This window comes from Oenanthe melanoleuca, chromosome 3 (assembly GCF_029582105.1).
Source record: "Oenanthe melanoleuca isolate GR-GAL-2019-014 chromosome 3, OMel1.0, whole genome shotgun sequence".
In the NCBI taxonomy this organism is placed as follows: Eukaryota; Metazoa; Chordata; class Aves; order Passeriformes; family Muscicapidae; genus Oenanthe; species Oenanthe melanoleuca.
The window spans coordinates 92,160,811-92,180,162 of NC_079336.1; the positions used below are offsets into that span (position 1 = coordinate 92,160,811).

Sequence of the window (19,352 nt, forward strand, 5' to 3'; positions counted from 1 at the left end):
CCCTGGAATGTTCATGGTCAGGTTGGATGGGGCTCTGAGCAACCTGGTCCTGTGGAAGGTGTCCCTGTCCATGGCAGGGGCTTGGAACTGGATGATCTTCACGGTCCCTTGCAACCCAAACTATTAATGATTCCGTGGGAAAGGGTCAGGCCAAGGAAAACCAGACTGAGGGGGTGCAGCCAGAGCACAGGAGGAAGCTTTTATGGGCTTTGCTGCATTTTATTCTACAGGAGATGATCAGATTGACTCATCTCAGTCTAAGAAATGTGAAATTTTGTGTTTGCTTGATGCTTGAGCTGTTTCTTCTGGTCTTTTTTTAGGTGGAAAGAGCCAGCACATCTGTCTCTTACCTCCAGTACAGCTGACTCTGATCTGCACTTAATCCAACCCAAGATAATTGTGAGCAGGTGATCCTCCACTCCACCAGCCTACTTCCCTTTCACTTTCCCTAATACTCCTTAGTCTTTCTCCTTTCTCCTTAAGCTTGCCACCAGACAGAGGAGATTGTTCACACCACACCCACGTGTCTTTTGCACTGTCCCCTGGTACTACTCACAGCCTCAAACAATCCTTACAGGAAGGGTCTGGACAGACATATCCTGTTTTGGTTGGTACACTTTTACTAGCTACAGCTTTTAATTGTTTAGAGACCATTGCTGGGAAAAAACAAACAAACACCCCAAAACCAACAAAAACCTCACAACCAGGAGGATGACTGCAACCCAGACTGCTTACCTTGCCTGAATGAAGCACCCTAGAGCTTTCTTTAAAGCATCTCTGACAGCCCCTTCCTGAGCCTGAGTGGCTAACAGAGGGAAAGGGAGCCACCTGCCTAGGTCCCTTTTGAAAGCACCAATGGCATGGGTTGGGATGAAACATGGTGCAGAGAAAAGGATAGAATCTTGCAAAAACTGTACTCACTGAAATCTTGAAATCAGGGAATGAAGTGAATTGAAAAAACAGGATTAGTAACTGATAACATGAAATTGTATTAATGCACAACCTCTCTGATGCCTGGGATATATTATATTTACATTAAATCAAGAGACAGATCTGGTACTGAAACAGTCCTAAGGCCACAGAAAATGGGACCTTGAAGGCAAGTAATTTTGCCAAATTTGGAATAGTGTGTTTAAACAAAACACAGAGAATTGTAGAAAGTTAAATGTAGGAAAAGTCGTATACAATTCTTCGAGGACCCATGGGATGTTAGAGAAGTATCTGGAAGCAAATTGTTTTGTGCAAATTTACAGTGTGAGGAAATGGTTGTGATACTTATGCTTAAAAATATAACTTATTTTCTTTTTGGTCCTGCTTCTCCCTTTTATAATTGAATAGAGGAAACTGGCTACTTTAAGTTCTGAATATTTTCAGGATTACTCTTAGCTGTAAATCATAGGAAAAGATAGTAAGCCTGTAGTAAATATCTTTTCTACTGAGTCTACCACCACAGCACCTCTTTTTATGTGATGACAATAAGAACATCATGATTTGCCATGCTTGCCCCCAGTTCACAGGCCACAAACATCTGTCTGATGTAGATACTTCACTTATAATCCTGTTATTGCAGGTGGGAAGCACCTCAGTTTTTGTAGGTCCTGTCAGCCTGGGCCTCCAGCTGTTTGCCCATGTCCCTAAAAGGCTGAGATATTTCATATTGGCCTTACTAAAACAAGGTCTGAAATGCTGTGACATTTTAGGTGCCAGTGAAGGCCGTTCCAGTTTGTGAAAACTTCAGAAGGGGCTGAAGCAGCAGGTAAGTAGTACTGTTATCTTTTCATGGCTATAGTTTTTGAGAACCTTTTTGTTTAATACATAATGTAGATTTCAGCATGGAAGCAATGTATTCACTGCTGCTTGTTGTACAGTCACCTGCTGCTAACAAATGGTCATGAATTTATACATGTGTTTCTTTGCAAAAGTTCTTACTAAGTTATGGTTTAAATCCAGCCTGGAACTTTTTTAGGGTTGGTGCATTGGATGATTGGATGATTGAAGAATGCTTGCACACCATAATTACGACTGAAGACTAGTTTCTGGATTAAGTATTTTTGATCCAGTTATTAAAAATCTCCAGGCTTCACATGCATAAATCACAGGATTCTATAATAAAGATACCAAAATATTCAGCTACTGTGGTTGCTCTCTCTCTCAGAGAGAAAAGAAACAGCTAAGTGGTTTGTTAATGCAGCTGTATTTTCTGTAGCAGTGTGCTGACATCTTTCAGTGCCTTCTAGCACAGAGGAAATAATGCAATTCTAAATGATGCAGATGAGCATGTCCTGCATGTTATATTTTGACCACAAAAGGCACACCTACACAGCCCCCTCATGCTGTTCATTTGAAAGAAATGATGGAAACAAAAACAAAAGTTGTCTCCCTGCCAAGGTGCCTCTGTTAAGCACAGACATGTTTCTTGCTCCTCCCTTGTCTTATGCAAGTCACATACACACAGTGAGCTAGACACCTAGCAGGCACCAAAAGGGATTAGGATGGAGGGGATAAAGATTTCCTCTCCAATATGCACGGGAAAACACCAAAACCCAGGAACAATTTCTTACAGAATTTTCCTGTCTCCTAGATTTATGCAGCTTCTTGAAATTAAGCACTGATAGACCTAATTTTAAGCATGTTACTAATTTCAAGAAAATAGCATCTATGAAGGTTCATTTATAATAGATCAGCAAATGCTGGAACAGGTTTTATAGTTATTTGTCTCACATTTTGATAAAGACTACAACAGGTTAATAGGCTGTTTATTGCCATGGTGTCATCCATTGATGTGCTCATAACATTTCCAGTGTATCCCACCCCATTTAAACATGTTAATACATGAATAACATGCATTCTTTATAAGCCTCCTTAAAATGCAGCCAGGATATAGTCTTTATTGAAATAAGACCCAAACAGGTGCTCTCTCCTGTATTTAATGGAGTGGATTTAATACAGGGAAAAAAAAAAGTGCTTCCAGCCAAAATCAGCCCCTTGTGTGTGCTGCTTGTGCAAATGACATTTGCCAGTTGTAATGTACTCAGCCTATGAAATTTTAATAACCACAGAAGGTTATCTATGGCGAGTGACTAATACCTTCTAAATTAAGGCCTGTAATTGCACTCCAGTGATTAATGCATTAAATTACCCATTTCTTACATGTAAGACACCAAATGGGGATCTTATAGTACTCTGAGCTCACCTATAATGTACAATAGGCAGGTGAAATACATGAGCATTTTCCCCAGGCTCCTTCTAAAGCAGGCTTCCACCCACACAAGATCAACACTGTAATAAGGTCATTATTTCTGGAGGTGCACATTCTCAGATCTTGCATAGGAAATGCCATTAAGTTCCTTTACCTTATGAGTCCCAGTTAAAATTATCATAATAAATGCCAAGAATGATTTGATTTTTTCCCATATGGGTTTCACAACTAACATAGGAAAATCTATGATCTCATTTAATAAACATCTAATTAAAAAAAAAAAAAAAAAAAGGACATGGGGGAAAAACATTTTGGGAATAATTAAAGTATTCTAGAAAGATTTTTATCAAAAGCAGTGAACTCAATAGTTTGTCCACATAATGGAGAGAATAAGAAAAGATAAAATTCTACATGTACAAACTTAATTATTCCCTCTTTATGTATATAGAAGAATCCAAAATTAACTTCTGCAAATTAGTTTTTTCCTGGGTTAGGTAGTATTGATTTTGATCTCAATCTCCTTCTGTGAGCTTTTTTCTTAGTGAGACTAAAGACTTTGGAGAGGCAGGTTTTTGCATTTATCTGCCTTTAGAGCCTTGGCTACCACTGACTTCAGTTACAAATATGACTGTGTTAATTTGAGCAAAGAGAAGAGCAAGTTCTAAAGGGTGACAGAGCAAAGCTTGATCAATTGAATAAAGTGCTCTATCTATCTCAACATAAGAATAATTTGATATATTACATTTTAGCTTGAAAATAATGATATTTTCATTTTAGCACACACTGAAATCCAAGTTTTTCTGTTGAACATGGTCAGATCTTGGCAAAAAAAAACTCTCAGAGCTGTGCTTACCCTGTTTTAGATTCTTAAACCCAAGGTAAAAGTATGCAAAAGGGTAGTGATGGAGGAACCAGCTCAGCTCACTTTGCTTCTCTCCCAGATCTGAGTAGGTTGTAGGAGAAAAATGTACTCCCACAGTTTATTATGGATCAAATACAGCCCTGGATTGTCTGACCTCTACAGCTGTGCAGGGTAAATCCCTGTTTTGGGCCAGACACAGCAGCAGCAGCAGCTGCCCCCCGAGGCCACTCAGAGTAGAAGGAGACCTTTGTTCAGACAACATCCACCAGCCAGCTGTTCCCTGTATCCTGCAAAAACAGGCTGGCTGGAGCTGGAATCTGCTTTTACTGTAACCTAAATACCTTTCAAACATTGGGGCTGTAGCAAAATGACCTGTGACAGCTTTCATGCTACCCAGTTGTCTGGCATGTGAGTGTACTTGTGCAAACTCAGGTTCTGCCACGGAAACCTCCTGGGAATCAACAGTGCACATGGGATTGGGAGAGACAGGAGAGAGCCTCAAGACAAGTTTCTGCAGTGTTAACAAAAAGGGGGGATGAAGGTAAAGCAAAATCCACTGGTAGCACCAGAAGAAATGTCCCACGAAACTGAAAACTCCACATGCTGACAATTTGCCAGGGCTGTGCACACAGCTGGGATTTAAAAGCCAGCACATCCACAACAGCCTTGTTATCCTTGTGGCTCCTGTGGCACTCAAGACACATGTCAGTTAACAGCAGCATACTCAGCCAGGATGGCTTGCTCCATCCTGGCCACTTCTCCAAATGTAAAAATGACACGTGAGTTTGAGTTTGTGCCACTCAAAATCACAGCGGATGAGGAGGGTGTAAAACTGCTGCAGCATTTCTTCCACTCCCAGAATGTTATTCTTTTAAGAATGGTTTAGTAGCAAAGCATGTGGCATCCTGGAGAAGTCTTTCACTATTTTTTTTTTCCACATGGCAAGAGTCCTGCAGGCATTAAAATAATAACCTGAAGTCTCAATACTTGATCACATTTTTACCAAGAAGCAGGTGGAAATAATCTTCTCTTTGTGAGGGAGGACTGCTGGGTGACCCATGAATTCCCAAGCTGGGTGGCAGCCTCTGGTTCCTATGTCCAGGAGGCCCCAGAGTGGTGCAGACAAGCAGGACCTGCCCACCAGAGAGCTGTGCTGAAGGCTGTGCTTCCCAGTGGCCAGCAGAGCCCATAGCCCATCCACAGCAGGGAACCACATGAATGCAGAGTAGGAAAATACAGCAGTTGCTCTGCAGTTCCTTCCACCTCACCCAGTGCTTGGTTCAGCCAAACTCCCCTAAGTGGTGCTTTGCACTCCTGATCTTATGTTGACAGCACCTACCAGCCAGGAGTAACTGGAGAAAGTGCTTGGAGTGGGATGTCACATCACTTCTGGCTTCATTCTCACCTGAAAGTCGAACCTTTCAGGCATGAAATGTGTTTCACTTTTTGTATGGCCTCTTCCATTTTCTGCCTCTTTTGATGTGACAGCAGTTTCTGTTCATTTTGTGCTATCAGCAAAAGCCCTAAAACACTGCTCTTATCTACACCTGTTCCTGCCATGGAATGTCACTGCCTAAAGAAAAGAGAGATGCTGCAGATGCCAAGAAGCTTCTGTGACTCACTGCCTGTGAAGCAACCATCACCTCACAAGTAATATTTTCCTGAAAAGAGCATGCTTGCCATTTTAAGTAACCCCACCCATTGCTGATATTGTTTTCTTTGTACATTTGAGAAAATCTGGTGCCTGCTCACCTTCGCTCCTGGCTTTTGTGGCCAGTGCTCCAGTACAGATGGGGCTGTGTGGGACAAGGCCCAGTACAGATGGGCTAAACAGAGTGAACTTGTGCCTCTTTTGACCTAATGTAGATGGTGCAAATCCAGAAATGGCTTTCAGCAGTGAACAGCTGTTGTTTTTAAGAGATCAGAATCAATTCTCTATGACCATTTCCAGTTATTACAAATTTGTGCTTTTGAGGGTTTCTTGCATTTCCTACCTTCTTCAAGTTATGTAGAAACAGTTGTGTTTGGCATCTGCACATGCAAATCCATCTTCATTTGGAATTTAAAATGTATCACAACCTGCTTGGCAGCAGTTTCCCTGTAAGTTTTCAGCATATACTTATGGCTCTCCACAGTCATTCTTCATTTATTTTTCTGTGGCTCTGCTAATCAAAGCCTCAGCTCACTTTCCTTTTAAGGTCCAAATTCTCTTCACTCTGTAAAAGAGAAAAATATTCGTCAAATGTCAGAGGTCTTTGAACTGTTGTATTGTTGACATCTTAATGATTACATAGGACTCTTTCTGACCAGCAACCTGGGATTTGTGCCTTTCTCACTCAGTAAACAAACCTTTTCCACAGAGCTTAAATATGTAATTGCAGGGCAGAGGCTGTTGCTTCCTAGGAAAAGCACTTATGAACACATCTTGCACTAAGTGTTGAGATTTCAGTGTAATCTTGGGCTATTATTTTTCTGCTTTACAGGCTGGATTTCTTTCCAGGGTCCAAATTATGAACATGAGATTTGGCTTCTCTATTGTGAACTTCCTGTTCTACAAGTGCATGACTAATCTGAAGAGAAAAATAAATGCATGGGGACAACACAACAATGTGGCTACTCCTAAGCTTGATTTATTTCTTTATTTATAAAAAAAACATTTGTTTAGTTTTCAGTGATACTCACTTTGGAATTGATGGGAGTTGAAAATATTCACTGCCTCACAGAGCCAGGCCTGATAGACATCCTGATACAAAGATCTGATCAAAGTGCTGAATACTGCTGAGGCAAAAATTTAAGAGGATTTGCAATCATTTCTAATTGGCTCAGCCTTGACCAGTGGCTTGTCCACCTTTGGAGTCACAAGAACTGGGTCTGCTAAACATGGAAGAAGCTTCAATCAACCTCTCACAGAAGCAACTCCTGTAGTCCCATCAGCTACCAAAACCAGGCAATGCTAAACCAATACAATTTCACTGCACTTCATTTCATTCTATTCCATTTCATTGCTTTCAATTTCTTTCTGAATTTTATATATCAATTAAATATAATTTCATTTAATTGTATTTCCTTCCCTTTCTATCCATTATGCTTCATTTGTTGATTTCTCATTTCATTTTCATTTTCATTGAAATAAAATCTCAAGATCTCAATGAGTATAATTTCAATAAGGTTTGGTTCATTTCACTGCACTTCATTCCATTCCATTCTATTTCATTGTTTTCACATAATTTCACCATTTTCTATCTTTTATTTGCATTTCATTACATTTCATTCTTTTTCCTTTTCTGTCTTTTCATTTCAATTCATTCCTTGATTTCTCATTTAATTTCCTTTGATGAAATGAAATCTCGAGATTTCAAGGAGTACCATTTCAGCAAGGTCCATTCCATTCCATTCCATTCCATTCCATTCCATTCCATTCCATTCCATTCCATTCCATTCCATTCCATTCCATCAATTTTTACTTCATTTCACAATTTTTTTCCAAATTATTTTAATTCTATTACCTTTCCTGTGTTTTCATTTCACTTCATGCCTTGATTTCTCATTTCATTTCCTTTCATGAAATGAAATCTCGATATTTCAAGGAGTATCATTTCAGTAAGTTTCAGTTCATTCCACTGCACTGCAGTTCATTCCAGTCCATTTCAACAATTAACTGCTCCTAAGGCTTTTTTTTTTTTAATTTCATTTCATTTTATTCTATTTCCTTTCCTGTCTTTTCATTTCATGTCATTCCTTGAATTCTCATTTCATTTCCTCTCTTTTTATATATTCTAGAGGAAGAAGATATTTGATTTACGTCTGCTGTCTCCTAGTGACATAAAATGTGGTTTGGTGACACAGCCTCAATGATGAAACTGAAGGTCACGGGACAATTCATCACATTCTTGCCCATAATTTAATATGAAAATATGTAGGTATATTTAGGAGACTTGGGCATCCAAAGGTGAAGGCAGTGCTATTCTGGATTTATAAGTATCTAAAGGGAAACTGTCTTAGTTTCACTTGCTTGTCTTTGCCTAGAGCAGCCAAAGGCTGTTGATGATCTATTGCACTGCCCTGTGTTGTGAAGACTCAAATGAATCCACAGTACCACAATGCACCCAGTCAGCCTCAAGTCACTGCAAATGATGTAAATAATGTAAAAATGCAAGCAAAATCAGAAGTCTGGGTAGATTTTCCAGAGTCCAGTTTTGCTCTAAAGAAGTGTGATGATAAACTCTGCCTTCCCTTGCAATGCAGCACGTGGCTTTCCTTCTGCTTCTGGGGATCAGATGGGGACCCCTGACTGCTCGGTCAGAAAGAGCTCGTTACTGAAAGGGGTCCCAGTTCTCATTCATTTCACTGGAAACTGACAGCAGTGTGTATATCCAGAGCCTTCTGTCTGTAACAGCTCCTAGATTCAGAAATTCAGGGAGCAGGAGCCTCCCAGACCAGAGAAAACTGACTGAAGAGGCATCATTATCTTTAATGATGCTTCTTCTTGGTGATTTTTCCTCCCACTTTTCCCACAAACCAAAGAGAACACTATCATCTAAGCCTTGTTGTAGGTGTGCCTATCCCCACTAAGATGTATTTGTGACAGATCAGCCCAGCACCCTAAGCCTAATTGAGAAGCTGGACACTTTACAGCTGTCATGATGTCTTTTTTAATGCCAAGCTTCAGCACTTCTGCAGCTCTGTCTGTGCTGCACACTGCTGCAATGTGAATGGACATATAAGAAAACCTGCTAAGTTCCTGTGGAACTTCTCTTCCCAAGTGGTTGCCCAAAATCCAATGGGAAACCAAGCAGGAGCTGTACAAGCAGACAGCTCCTTTTGCCAGTTGGACTAACTCTCATTTTTGCTGCAGCACTTCAGTAAAAGCCAATTATACTGAGCTCCAGTAATGGCTCTATCAGTGATAGACTGCAGACATTTATAGTCCTCATCAATGAACAGGCTAAGTGAAGCTAAATCGTTCTGCTAAACTTTTAAGTAATTAACCCTGAATTATTAACAACAGGCAGCTATGGTAATGGTTATGAAAGAAATAACAACTGGTTGCACAGTTATTAGCATGAGAGCACTGAGCAAGGCAGGCGAGCAGCATGTGCTGCCATGGAATTAATAGAAGGGACAACGGTGGCAAATGTGATCCCCTGCAGGGCAGTACAGTTCCAGGGGCTCACTGAGCTGCTCAAAGACACTTGCTTTGGCAAGAGCAGCATGTACTCAGCAGTAGATGGATGGAAGTCAGAAGTGGATGGTAATAAGGAACGTTAAAAATAAATTCAGCCTCATTAGGTTAAAAAAAAAGAAGAAGAAAAAAGAAAATATGTGAACTTGACAAATCAGCAATTGGAAACTCTTTAGTTCAAGCAGCTATCCAGGGGATAAGAAATTCATACTAGAGCACCAGGAAGCAGGCAGATGAAGTGACCTGCAGTGCACCCTGTGCTTCCTAACTGGACCATGTCAGTGCCAATTTTCTGAAGATGTGAGCTCACCAGTTTCAGAAAGGAGTGGGTCTTTAAAAGGTCTTGCCTTAACAACACCCTAAAATATTAGCAGATCCTTAAGACCCTTGGCTACTGTGTTTTTATAGGAGCATTCACATGCACCTGTGAATACTGGGCTGATGAAAGCTTGTGAGCTGATGGTCCTGGGACTGAGGCATTGACACAGCACTCATGGAGCAATGTGGGCTCCCCTCAGTGCCCCTCTCTAACCATTTTCATGGACAATTTGCCAGCAGAGTGAGGAGCTCCATGTCCCTTCTTGTTCTCTCTGCTGAGAACTTAAATGAGCAAGGCAAATAAGAGGCAAATTTCCCTCTTATACAGGAAGGAAAGTATCCTGCTGGGTACTGCACTGCAATTAACCAGCCTGTTTTGCTTCCCAGCATGACTGGGGTGGCAAAATGAAACTGGAACAACAGTATTAGTTACCAAAAAAATCCTGAGTGAATAGGATAAGCAGAAGAGAAATGGAGGCAAACACACAAAGTGGAAAAAGTGAATCCAAATGAAAACCAAGGCACTTACTGCAAGTGGAACCAGTCTGCTGACAGAAATGCAGAGGTGAAGGAAAAGAGCTGCTGGAGCCCCAAAACTTGGAAGCTTGAGCTTGCCTCTTGACTTTCTTTTGAATCAGTTGTACTAAACAAACAGCACCTTCTGTTCTTACTGGAGAGCATGGGGAATTTATTCATGTCCCCTGGACTTTATTAAAATTTAAATCTTTTTTTTCCTTCTCCAAGTTTCTGCTTAATATAATTTAGAAGGTGAATGAATTTTTCCTGGGTTGTAAAATGTCCTCACATAGCAGCTGCCCCTGCCCTGCAGGGCAGCCCCTCTGCCTTGCTGAGGAAAGTTGCCTTGAATCCAAGTCAGCCTCATCCATCCAATTTCTTTATGGGGTCTCTGTGAATTATTAAAAGTCTGCTCTGACACCTAGACAGAAGATAATTCAATCTCAGCCCTTTCTGTTGCTGTTAAATAACCTATCTTCCTGTCCTGGGAAATACAGGGCTGGAAGAACAGGCTGTGTGCCACTATTGTAACAGCAGTGAGGAGAGAAATCTGAATGCATGGAGTGAGTTATGTACATTATATAGGGAGAGAAGGATTTGTCTGTCTCTCCTGGCTGCACACCTTGGCCTGGGAGAGTGACAGGCAAAGCAGGGCCTGTCTCCCCTCCACCACAGGGCTGCCCCTCCAGTGCAGTACAATTCCTTTGGGAACTGTGTCAAAGGGGCTGGATGTGTCCTCGCCTATGGGAGATCCCCCTGGGTTTGGGGCAGGTGTTTACTTGCTTTGTAATTCTTTCTGTCCCCAAGTCATGCCTGGGCATCCACAGGAGGTCAAGAACAGGAGCCTGAGATGTGCTTCTCTCACCTGTGCTGCTCCCCATCTGACAGCTCATGTGCTAAGCTGAGCTACCATCCACAGCACAGAGCAGGGAGGAACAAACAGCTTTTGGGCATGGGAAGCAAGTTTTGCATATACATGACAATGGGCCCTATGCTCCAGTTGCCTGAGCTGCTGTTTCTCATTGGACTCAATAGGTGTCTTCAGATAATTGCCAAGAGAGGATTTACTTCACCTAATGCACAGGGAGTATTAGAGGGGCTGCATTCATTCAGCTGCCTAAGACAGACATGAAGACCAGAAAATCCCAAGTTTGGATTTGTCACAGAACAAAATTTTGAAATCAATGTCACTTCAATGCAACAGGGTTTAATTCACAGGATTTTATTGGAGTTCAGCCCACGCTACATGAAAGCTTCTGTTGGTGGAACAGAGAGTGTTTCTGGCTGTGGTTTTGATGAGCACTGACCAGTGTGCCCAGTACCATAAGTTTGGGATTAGTGTGTGGGCAAAACTGAGCATCAGCCAAGTTTAGTTCTCACAAGCTGGAAATCATGCAGAGACAGAATGAGGCGGGGCCCTAAAACTCACATTGTGCATCTCCCCCAGTATTTTCCTGGCCTCCATTTATTTTTAAAATTCTATAAAAAACTCAGAGGTTTTTACAGCTTCTTCAGACCATCTCTCTCTCCTAGTAGCCATCCCTGTGACTAGAATGTTTTTCCTAATATCTAACCTAATTCTCTCAAGCTTCAATTAAGTCTATTATTCTTGTCCTACTTGTATGGATAAATTCCTTCTTCTTTGCAAAATATGCTTCTTAGAGAAAACTGAATTTCTATGTTCTCTTTGGTCTTCTATTGTTCACATTGAATGTTACATAATCTGTGACCTGTGAGGATAGGACAGGTTCTTCCAATTCTCTCTGCTTGATTCTCTCTGCTTGGCTGCTGTCCAGCTACACCATGTTTCCCTTGAAGAGGAAAAAAATTGCTCAACATTTGACATCCTGCTTTAGCTGAGGCCTTACTAGCACTGAGTGCAGCTGAAGGGTTGCTTCATGCATTTTATAAGTTACAGCTCTGTGTAAACACTGCTGTGTTGACATTTAACATTCTCACAGCAGCCAGGTTCTGTTGACTCATGCTCGTGTTGTGATTCACTCCCTGCAGAGCTCCTGTGAGACCTTGGATCTCCACCCTTCACCCAGCACTCTGCAGGTCAAGCCCCAGTTCATAAGTCAGTGTTGGAGACTGACACATTGCTCACTTCTGCTCCTCTTTTCTCATTTTTGGAAATATTGGCAGGGTGAAGCCAGTTGTTGTTTTTCTTTCCTGGAGTTCTCAGTACACACCCTTTTTCTCTCTGCTGAAGGCACATGGGCTGCCCATCTTCACTAACGTGCTGCTTCTCCCCTCACCAACAAGGGCTTTCCTGGATCTGTTTTAATTCACATCCAGCTGGCCCAAGGGAAAACAGCTTATGATCTGCATAAGATGTGCCCTTCCTCCCATCTGGTCTCCTTCACACAGTGAACATCCTGCCATGATCACAGCAGCCCTCTTGTCTCTTGAGGCTCTGAAAACATCCTGAGGTCCTAGGCCAGGGAGCAGTGGAGTTCTGCAGGGTGTCCAGGCACCTGGGACAGCCCCAGCCCAGGCTGTCACCTTGTGGGTTGGGACACAGGTGCGGATCCAGAGGCAGGCAGTCCTCTCACGAGAATTCATGCACTATGTGGAAAAAAGAATAGCATGAGGAAAAAACCTCTCTTTCCCCCCAAATATTCAAGCATGCAAAACCCCCAAACTCCACCACACAAATAATCCCCCCCCCAAAACAGTCTTTCAGGAAGTTTTATCCAACATAAGCAAAAAATGGTAAAACTCTCTTCACTTTACAAGCTGTATGTAGCACAGTGCTATCAAAAGGCTATCAAGCAAAATTAATACATTCTTGTTTCCTGGTGTATTTGCAGTTCTGCACTTCTTAAAATAAAAATGGTCTGGTAAGTCATAAATTTACATTTCTTAAGTTACCCTGTCTGGCTCCCTTAATGAAATTACTGCAATACAATTCACACAGCAGTGTAAATCTCTAAAACCTCAGAGCTCCAAATATAAATCAAGAAGCTTTCATAACAGAAATTAATAAATGGAAGCAAAAAAATTTAATAAGGAATGAAATTTCACGAGCCGCTAAAAGACCAGCAAAGATGGATTTTATAATATTTTATAAGGCATTTAAACTAAATTCAATACTTTTCAATGGCATTATGAAGCTGAAATCACATAACTGACTGGAGGCTTGGGGTGTGCTTCAGTTCAGGGCTGGTTTTGCAGGACTCTTGTTTGCTGGAGCAATAATTCCGAGTGTCAGTTGGTCATGCAAATACCTCTGAAAAACTTGAGATCTAAAAAGGAAGGGGTAGCCAAGAAAGTACAAACACCTGATAGATACAACTCTGGTATAAACCTGAACATACAGCTGCAACTGAGATGACTCAGGAGAAGAAAAATACAAATATTGCATAAGCAAGAATGGAGGATAATATGGAATATGTCTCATTTACCAGTCGCCGTTTTCATCAATCTTACCGTAGGATAATTGGCAGAATTACTTCTGCTCACCACAGTTTTTGGTCTGCTTTTGCTTCTTGCTGTCATGCACAGTTGCTGACAGGATGCTAATAAACTCTTTTCTTGAATGGTTGCAGCACATCTATTATTCCACTAGCCTGACTCATGAGTAGGGCCACTAAATGCTACCACAATACAAATAAATCATTAAACAATCATGAAAAAATAACAGAGCAGCTTGTGGTGATCCACTATTTATGGCCATAGATATATTATTAATTTACTTTGAACATAAAATCGGAACTCAGTCGTTTTTTTCCCCTTTGGTTTGGATTAGCCCACATCATGGCAATCTCTGTCATTAATACACAGTAAGTTATTCCTCCAAACACTGCCAGTTTAAGATGTTTAATCTGCACAATACCAAAAATAAGACAAGAAAATCTGCTTGGATTTCAGTAATTACATGAAACAGCCAGGAATTTTCCTGACAAAGAACAAACAGCCTGTAACACCACGGAGTGAGCCCCTCATACAGGCACAGCCTGCAGAGCAGAGAAAACCTTTAACAAAACCCCCACACTGCATCTGCAGAAGCTGTGCCCCTGATGTACATGTGCTCTGCTTAACCAAAGCCACTCTCTCTGTTTCCAGCTGGATAATGGATGTAAAGCTGAAAATGCCACAGGACAGGTGCTCTGCTGTCTCCTACCTTCGGGTAAGAGCTGGTGAAAGAAATGAGGAAGGGAAAAAAAGGCCAACTACACAATAGTCAGATAAGTCAAAAGAACTAAAACTCAGCTTTATTGTATATTTTTTAAAAAGTATTCTACAATAATGGCTCAGAATACTACCACAATGTACAGGGACAAGGCAGTGCTCTGGGCTATGACTGTAGATTACTCTCATATATATATATATATATTTAAGAGCTTAAGAAAGGTTGAAGCACAGCAGTTCGACATTTCTTAAGCATGTATTTAATAATTTTAACATCTTCTAGGTCTCTCATATTACAGCAGGATTTATCAAATGCAGTGTAGTCACAGAAGTCTTGCATAAATAGAAATATTGATACTTTACTTTGAATATTGTCTATGATATAAATTCTGCCTTACCTTTAAAAAAAATCTCCAGATCATTATGTGACCTGAGAGTCTTTCTTTTTCTTTCTCTTTAAGAGTTTTTAAATATATATATATATTTTTCATATATTTGCTATTGTACATCAAAGTATATATGAATCCCATCATTTCTGTTATATTTTTCTGCAGACATGGTCTGAAGCAAAATCACCAACAACTAAATCAAAAACTTCCTTGTTATCATAGGAAAGCCAAAGAGGATCTTTCCTCTTTTTTGTGTGTTTCAGTACTGATATTTTTTAAACTTGAAAGGATTCTTCATAAACTAGAGGTCCATAGATCATTTAAAGCAGTCTTTATAAGCAAATTTACATATTTTGACATGCTTTTGTGAGGCAGTTAGTATCAAAATCCAATAGCATTTCTTACAGAGCCATATGACTTTCTGCGATGCAGATATACATTTCATTTCTAAAAAGCCACAGTTCTTTTTCTACATCTGCTCTCATCAAATCCCCAGGATTCATTCATAAAACTGCTGCTGTTCCAAATGCTGATATCCCTGCTGTGGATTAGACATACACCCAACCTGGTGACATCATCACGTGGAAGATTGATAAGTAGGAAAACACCCTCCCCAAATCCACAGAGAGTCTTTTCTATCTCTGAATCCTCATGATTCATGTCACCCAACAGTGCAATGTGGCGAAGACACGACTCAGTGCAGGCTAAGGGTCTTCATCCATCAAAGGAATCTCTAGGAGAAACAAAGAAATAGCATTGGCAGCTGATTGCAATTTCCCTTTTCGCTATTGCAGTGTGTTATTGTTACCAATTCTACAAAAACCAGAAATGGACATTGCAAGTATCTGAACAAGACATGGGATATTGCCAATTCTAGACCCACTCAGACTCTGACACCTCTATAAAAATAACTGAAACTACACAGTTTTTCTCCAAAAACTTAGGACCACAAAACCCAAATGCAAACATCCTTGCTACTACATTAACCACTGAAGCAGCATTCAGAGATGGCAAGGACTTTAACTGGTAGCCCCATAATTTCTTCCTCTCCTCCTGGGTGTCCTGTTCCCCTTGTGATACCAGTAAAACTATCCAAACCTCTCTGAAGAAGACTCTCTCCACTCAGACCTTCACCCACACTGAATTTAGGACACTGGGCTTCAGCTCAGTGGCAATGGAAAGTGGGATTGAGCCTCTCCCTCTAAATTTCTCCAAGGAAAGCCATCTAGTTTCCTTAACATGCTGAGCAGCACCAATCAGAACTCCATGAAATCCTGTCAGTACATGCTTATGTTCAATTTAAAGGCAGGCAATAAAAATGGCAAGCTCTCTCCTGGCACATGGACCTGTAGGCACATTCTCCTCATGCTGTGACCTCCATGTCCATGGCTTAAGGCTCACATGTTTCAGATGGAAGGAACATTTTGCTGGATGCACAAACAAGATGAGTTTGTTAATAAAGGCTGCTAGTTTTGGCCCAGTATGAAAATATTATTTATTTTCTCTTTCAAGGAGAAAACCCTGCTATTTGCTGGGAAAGCCAGGGTATGTGGGGGAGCAGTGAACGTAGGAGTTGAGGAGCAGGTGAACAGACCAGCACAGGCAAGATGAGGGTTGGCTTTACTGCTGTACACTGTGTTTGCTACATCCCTTTCTGGCCTGGCATTCAAACAACATGTACCACAGCTAGCAAGGACCTATCACAGACATGAAATTCTATAACCATTAAGTTTTATGATTTTTAAAAAGTTCCAAATAAAGGTGTAGAAAGTACGAGCAAGATGGATAAAGTACAAGCAAGTCAGCTGGGTGAATTCCTGCTCTGCCAGCACAAACAAATGATGTCCCCTGTCCCTGGACTCACCTACTGCCCCTATGCAAGACTCACCATCTGTGATATCGATCCGGGGACTCGTGGATGCAGCATCCCCCTCGGGGCTGTGGGATACGTCAGTCCGATCTGAGCCGGGAAGTGCTGCTGCTTGGCACGTCAGGGATGGGTACAAACTCTGGAGCAGTTCAGAGGAACCTGACCTACTGTCACAGGTCTCAAATTCACTGGGCTGCGTGTCTGGAATCCTGGGACCGGGGTAAGCAGGAGGGTTCTGATCTTCTGTCTGCAAAATATGCCCCTGGTCTGTGGCAGCTGAGTATCTGGGTGCCAGGGCATTCAAGCCACTGCTGACAGCTTCATCGTAGGAAGGCAGCATGACAGGAACACCATCCACCACCACGAAGTCGGGGTCGCCCATGGAGCCCTCCTGGGTCCCTCTACGTCAAACACAGAAAGGTTATCGCAGAGAGCAGGAGCGAGTCAGCAGCAGCTCGGAGCAGCTGCTGAACTTCAGTAAACACAGCACTTCCTAGTCATGCCAAATGAGGCTACAGGGCCATTAACATTCCCAGAAATGTTTGCCAAACTATGTTTGGGTTGACAAGTGGGATCTTATACAATCGGAATAAATGAAACCAGTAACAGGAAGAAGAGTTCCAAGAAGGGAAGGTAAACAAGTATGTGGAAGATAAAAGGAGCACCATTTCCTGTGCTGTGCACAGTAGGTATCATAGATATAAGATCACAAATGTAGTTCATCAGGCAAAAGTGTCTGAACCCCTGGCAAAACGCGTGCTAGAGCACAAAAGTGTTTACAGCCCAAGTAAATGGGCACTACTGCTGGATGACAAGGCTTGTGGCCTCCTTCAAGCCTTGCTTTCAAAGGATGGAGGCTTCCTTAACCAGTATTAAGCTGCTCTCTTTTTCCAGCAAAACATTTCTATCAGTTGGAAAGATCCATTAAACCCTAAAGTATCTGCTTAGTAGCCTGTTAAATACAGTATAGTCCAGGCAGGAGGGAATTGGTCCCAGGTACCTTTAAGACATGAAAAGTCTCTGAAAAGGAGAGGACTGAAAGCCATTTTAGTAAACTAGACAAGTCCAGCTATAGGCCTTCCTCATGAAGAGCACTATGACAATCAATGACAAATGCTCCCAGCTCTGTGATATTTTATGGAAATAAAGGAAGATGCAGGCAATGTTTATGAATTGTGATGAAAATTACACTAATGAAGGTAAAGAAAAGCCATAATATAAATTTGTCCATAGAGAAAAACTATATTCTTTTTTAAAACTTACTAAGTCTACAGTAGTTAAAAAATTAATTCCCCCAGCACCTGAAAATGAGTATTTAAAAGTATTGTCAGCTATTTTTACAGGCAGAAGCAGCAGCTCTCAATAGAAGAGCAGTAATTACTCCCAGAGTGAATCTGGCAAATTTTGCCTTTTAGCTGCATGAAGGACTACTGCAGGTTTTTGGGTGTGCCCTTCCACACCAGTGGTTCAGGGACTTCTGCTCAGAGCAGAACCAAATATCTGGTCAGCTCATGAGCTGTTCCATCTCTCCAGCAAGGAGTGCTGAGTGTGAAAACTGAATCAGGGCCCTCAACCTTCAAAATAAGAAAGAAACCAGTACAAACCGTGGAAGGAAATGTGTCTTAAATTTGGTCTGGAACATCCTGGCTAAAATAACCAGTAGCAGTACTAATAAAACGCTGGTAGCAGTAAATGCCACTATTTTCCATGTAGTCAGGAGGGTCTCCTGTGTATTTGGCCAGGTTTGTTCTGTAACAGAAAGACAATACAAGAGTTGTTTGTATATTCCCATTGTTATTTTATATTCAACACTACTCAGAAGTGCTAGTTAGGACCAGACAACTTTTATATGCAACTTGCAAAAACACACATAAACCCTTTGCCATGGACCAAAAGCAGTCTTAACGTTAAGCTGTCACAGAGGCTGGATCTTGCTGTTTCCCCTTGACTGGTCTTTTATATACATGCAATCATGACCTTAGCTTGAACACATATAAAAATATCCAGATGTTGATAAACACAATTTAAGAGGTTAATGATCAAAATGGTTTAGACTCATTCAGGATCTTGGGAATGCATTCTATTTAGCCTTCTTCAAAACCTAAGACTCTTGAAAATCAGTTTGAAAACAGGAGCATCTTAAAACAGATGCTCACCACTTAACCATGAAACATCTGAAGCTCACCAGGCACTACCAACCTACAGATCTGCTCCAAAATGAGGAGCTGTAAAAAGACAGGACTATCAGGATAGGACTATCCTTCACCTGTTTTGACACAGTACACTTGGTAGGAGGGGAACCACTCTCCATACTGGCAGGTGATGTACTTGTAGTCGTTGGTGAGGGTGTAGCCAGGGTCACAGTAGAACTCCACCACCGTCCCGTGGTTGTAGCGCTCGCACGGCCGCGGGTGGCAGATGTAGTCTCCATGACTCACCATTGGAGGTAGTGGACAAACTTGGGCAAGCAAACAAAGAGAAAAGGAGAAAGACATCAATGCCAGCAAGCTGCCACTGGGCAGCTTCAGAGTGTCAAAATGCAGCAGGCACACTCCAGGCTCCCCCTCAGCTCCCTGCGGTTCTGGGATGTCTCAGTGGCACCAGTGCCCATCCACGCCAGTGGAGGGGTGCACATGCCAGGGGGTCACTGAGATGGGATCTGGGAAGCTTCCAATCCTTTGTGGGAGGAGAGGAAGACAAAAGGGGACACGTGCCCATCAGGTGGCAGCATGGGGATGGAGTGGGACAGTCAAAACAAGGACAAACATGCTTTTCATGAAGCATGTATAATTCAGCTGTAACATGCTATTTTTTGTTTCATTAACATAATTAAATGGTTATATGCACTACCTAAATTCCTTTTAAAAATAAGTTTGCCATCA

The 19,352-nt window shown here is 41.6% G+C and overlaps 1 protein-coding gene across 1 annotated transcript in view; it reads right to left on the reverse strand.

Moving 5' to 3' along the window:
- Positions 1-14,278: 14,278 nt before the first annotated feature.
- Positions 14,279-19,352, reverse strand: part of SUSD4 (sushi domain containing 4) — a 67,783-nt gene continuing 62,709 nt past the window's right edge. The window contains exons 5-8 of the mRNA XM_056488625.1: positions 18,737-18,928; positions 18,075-18,219; positions 16,489-16,871; positions 14,279-15,333 (exon numbers count right to left, since the gene is read on the reverse strand). Coding sequence (XP_056344600.1) covers positions 15,305-15,333; positions 16,489-16,871; positions 18,075-18,219; positions 18,737-18,928 — 749 coding nt within the window. The 3' untranslated portion in view covers positions 14,279-15,304. The remainder of the gene's footprint in view (positions 15,334-16,488; positions 16,872-18,074; positions 18,220-18,736; positions 18,929-19,352) is intronic.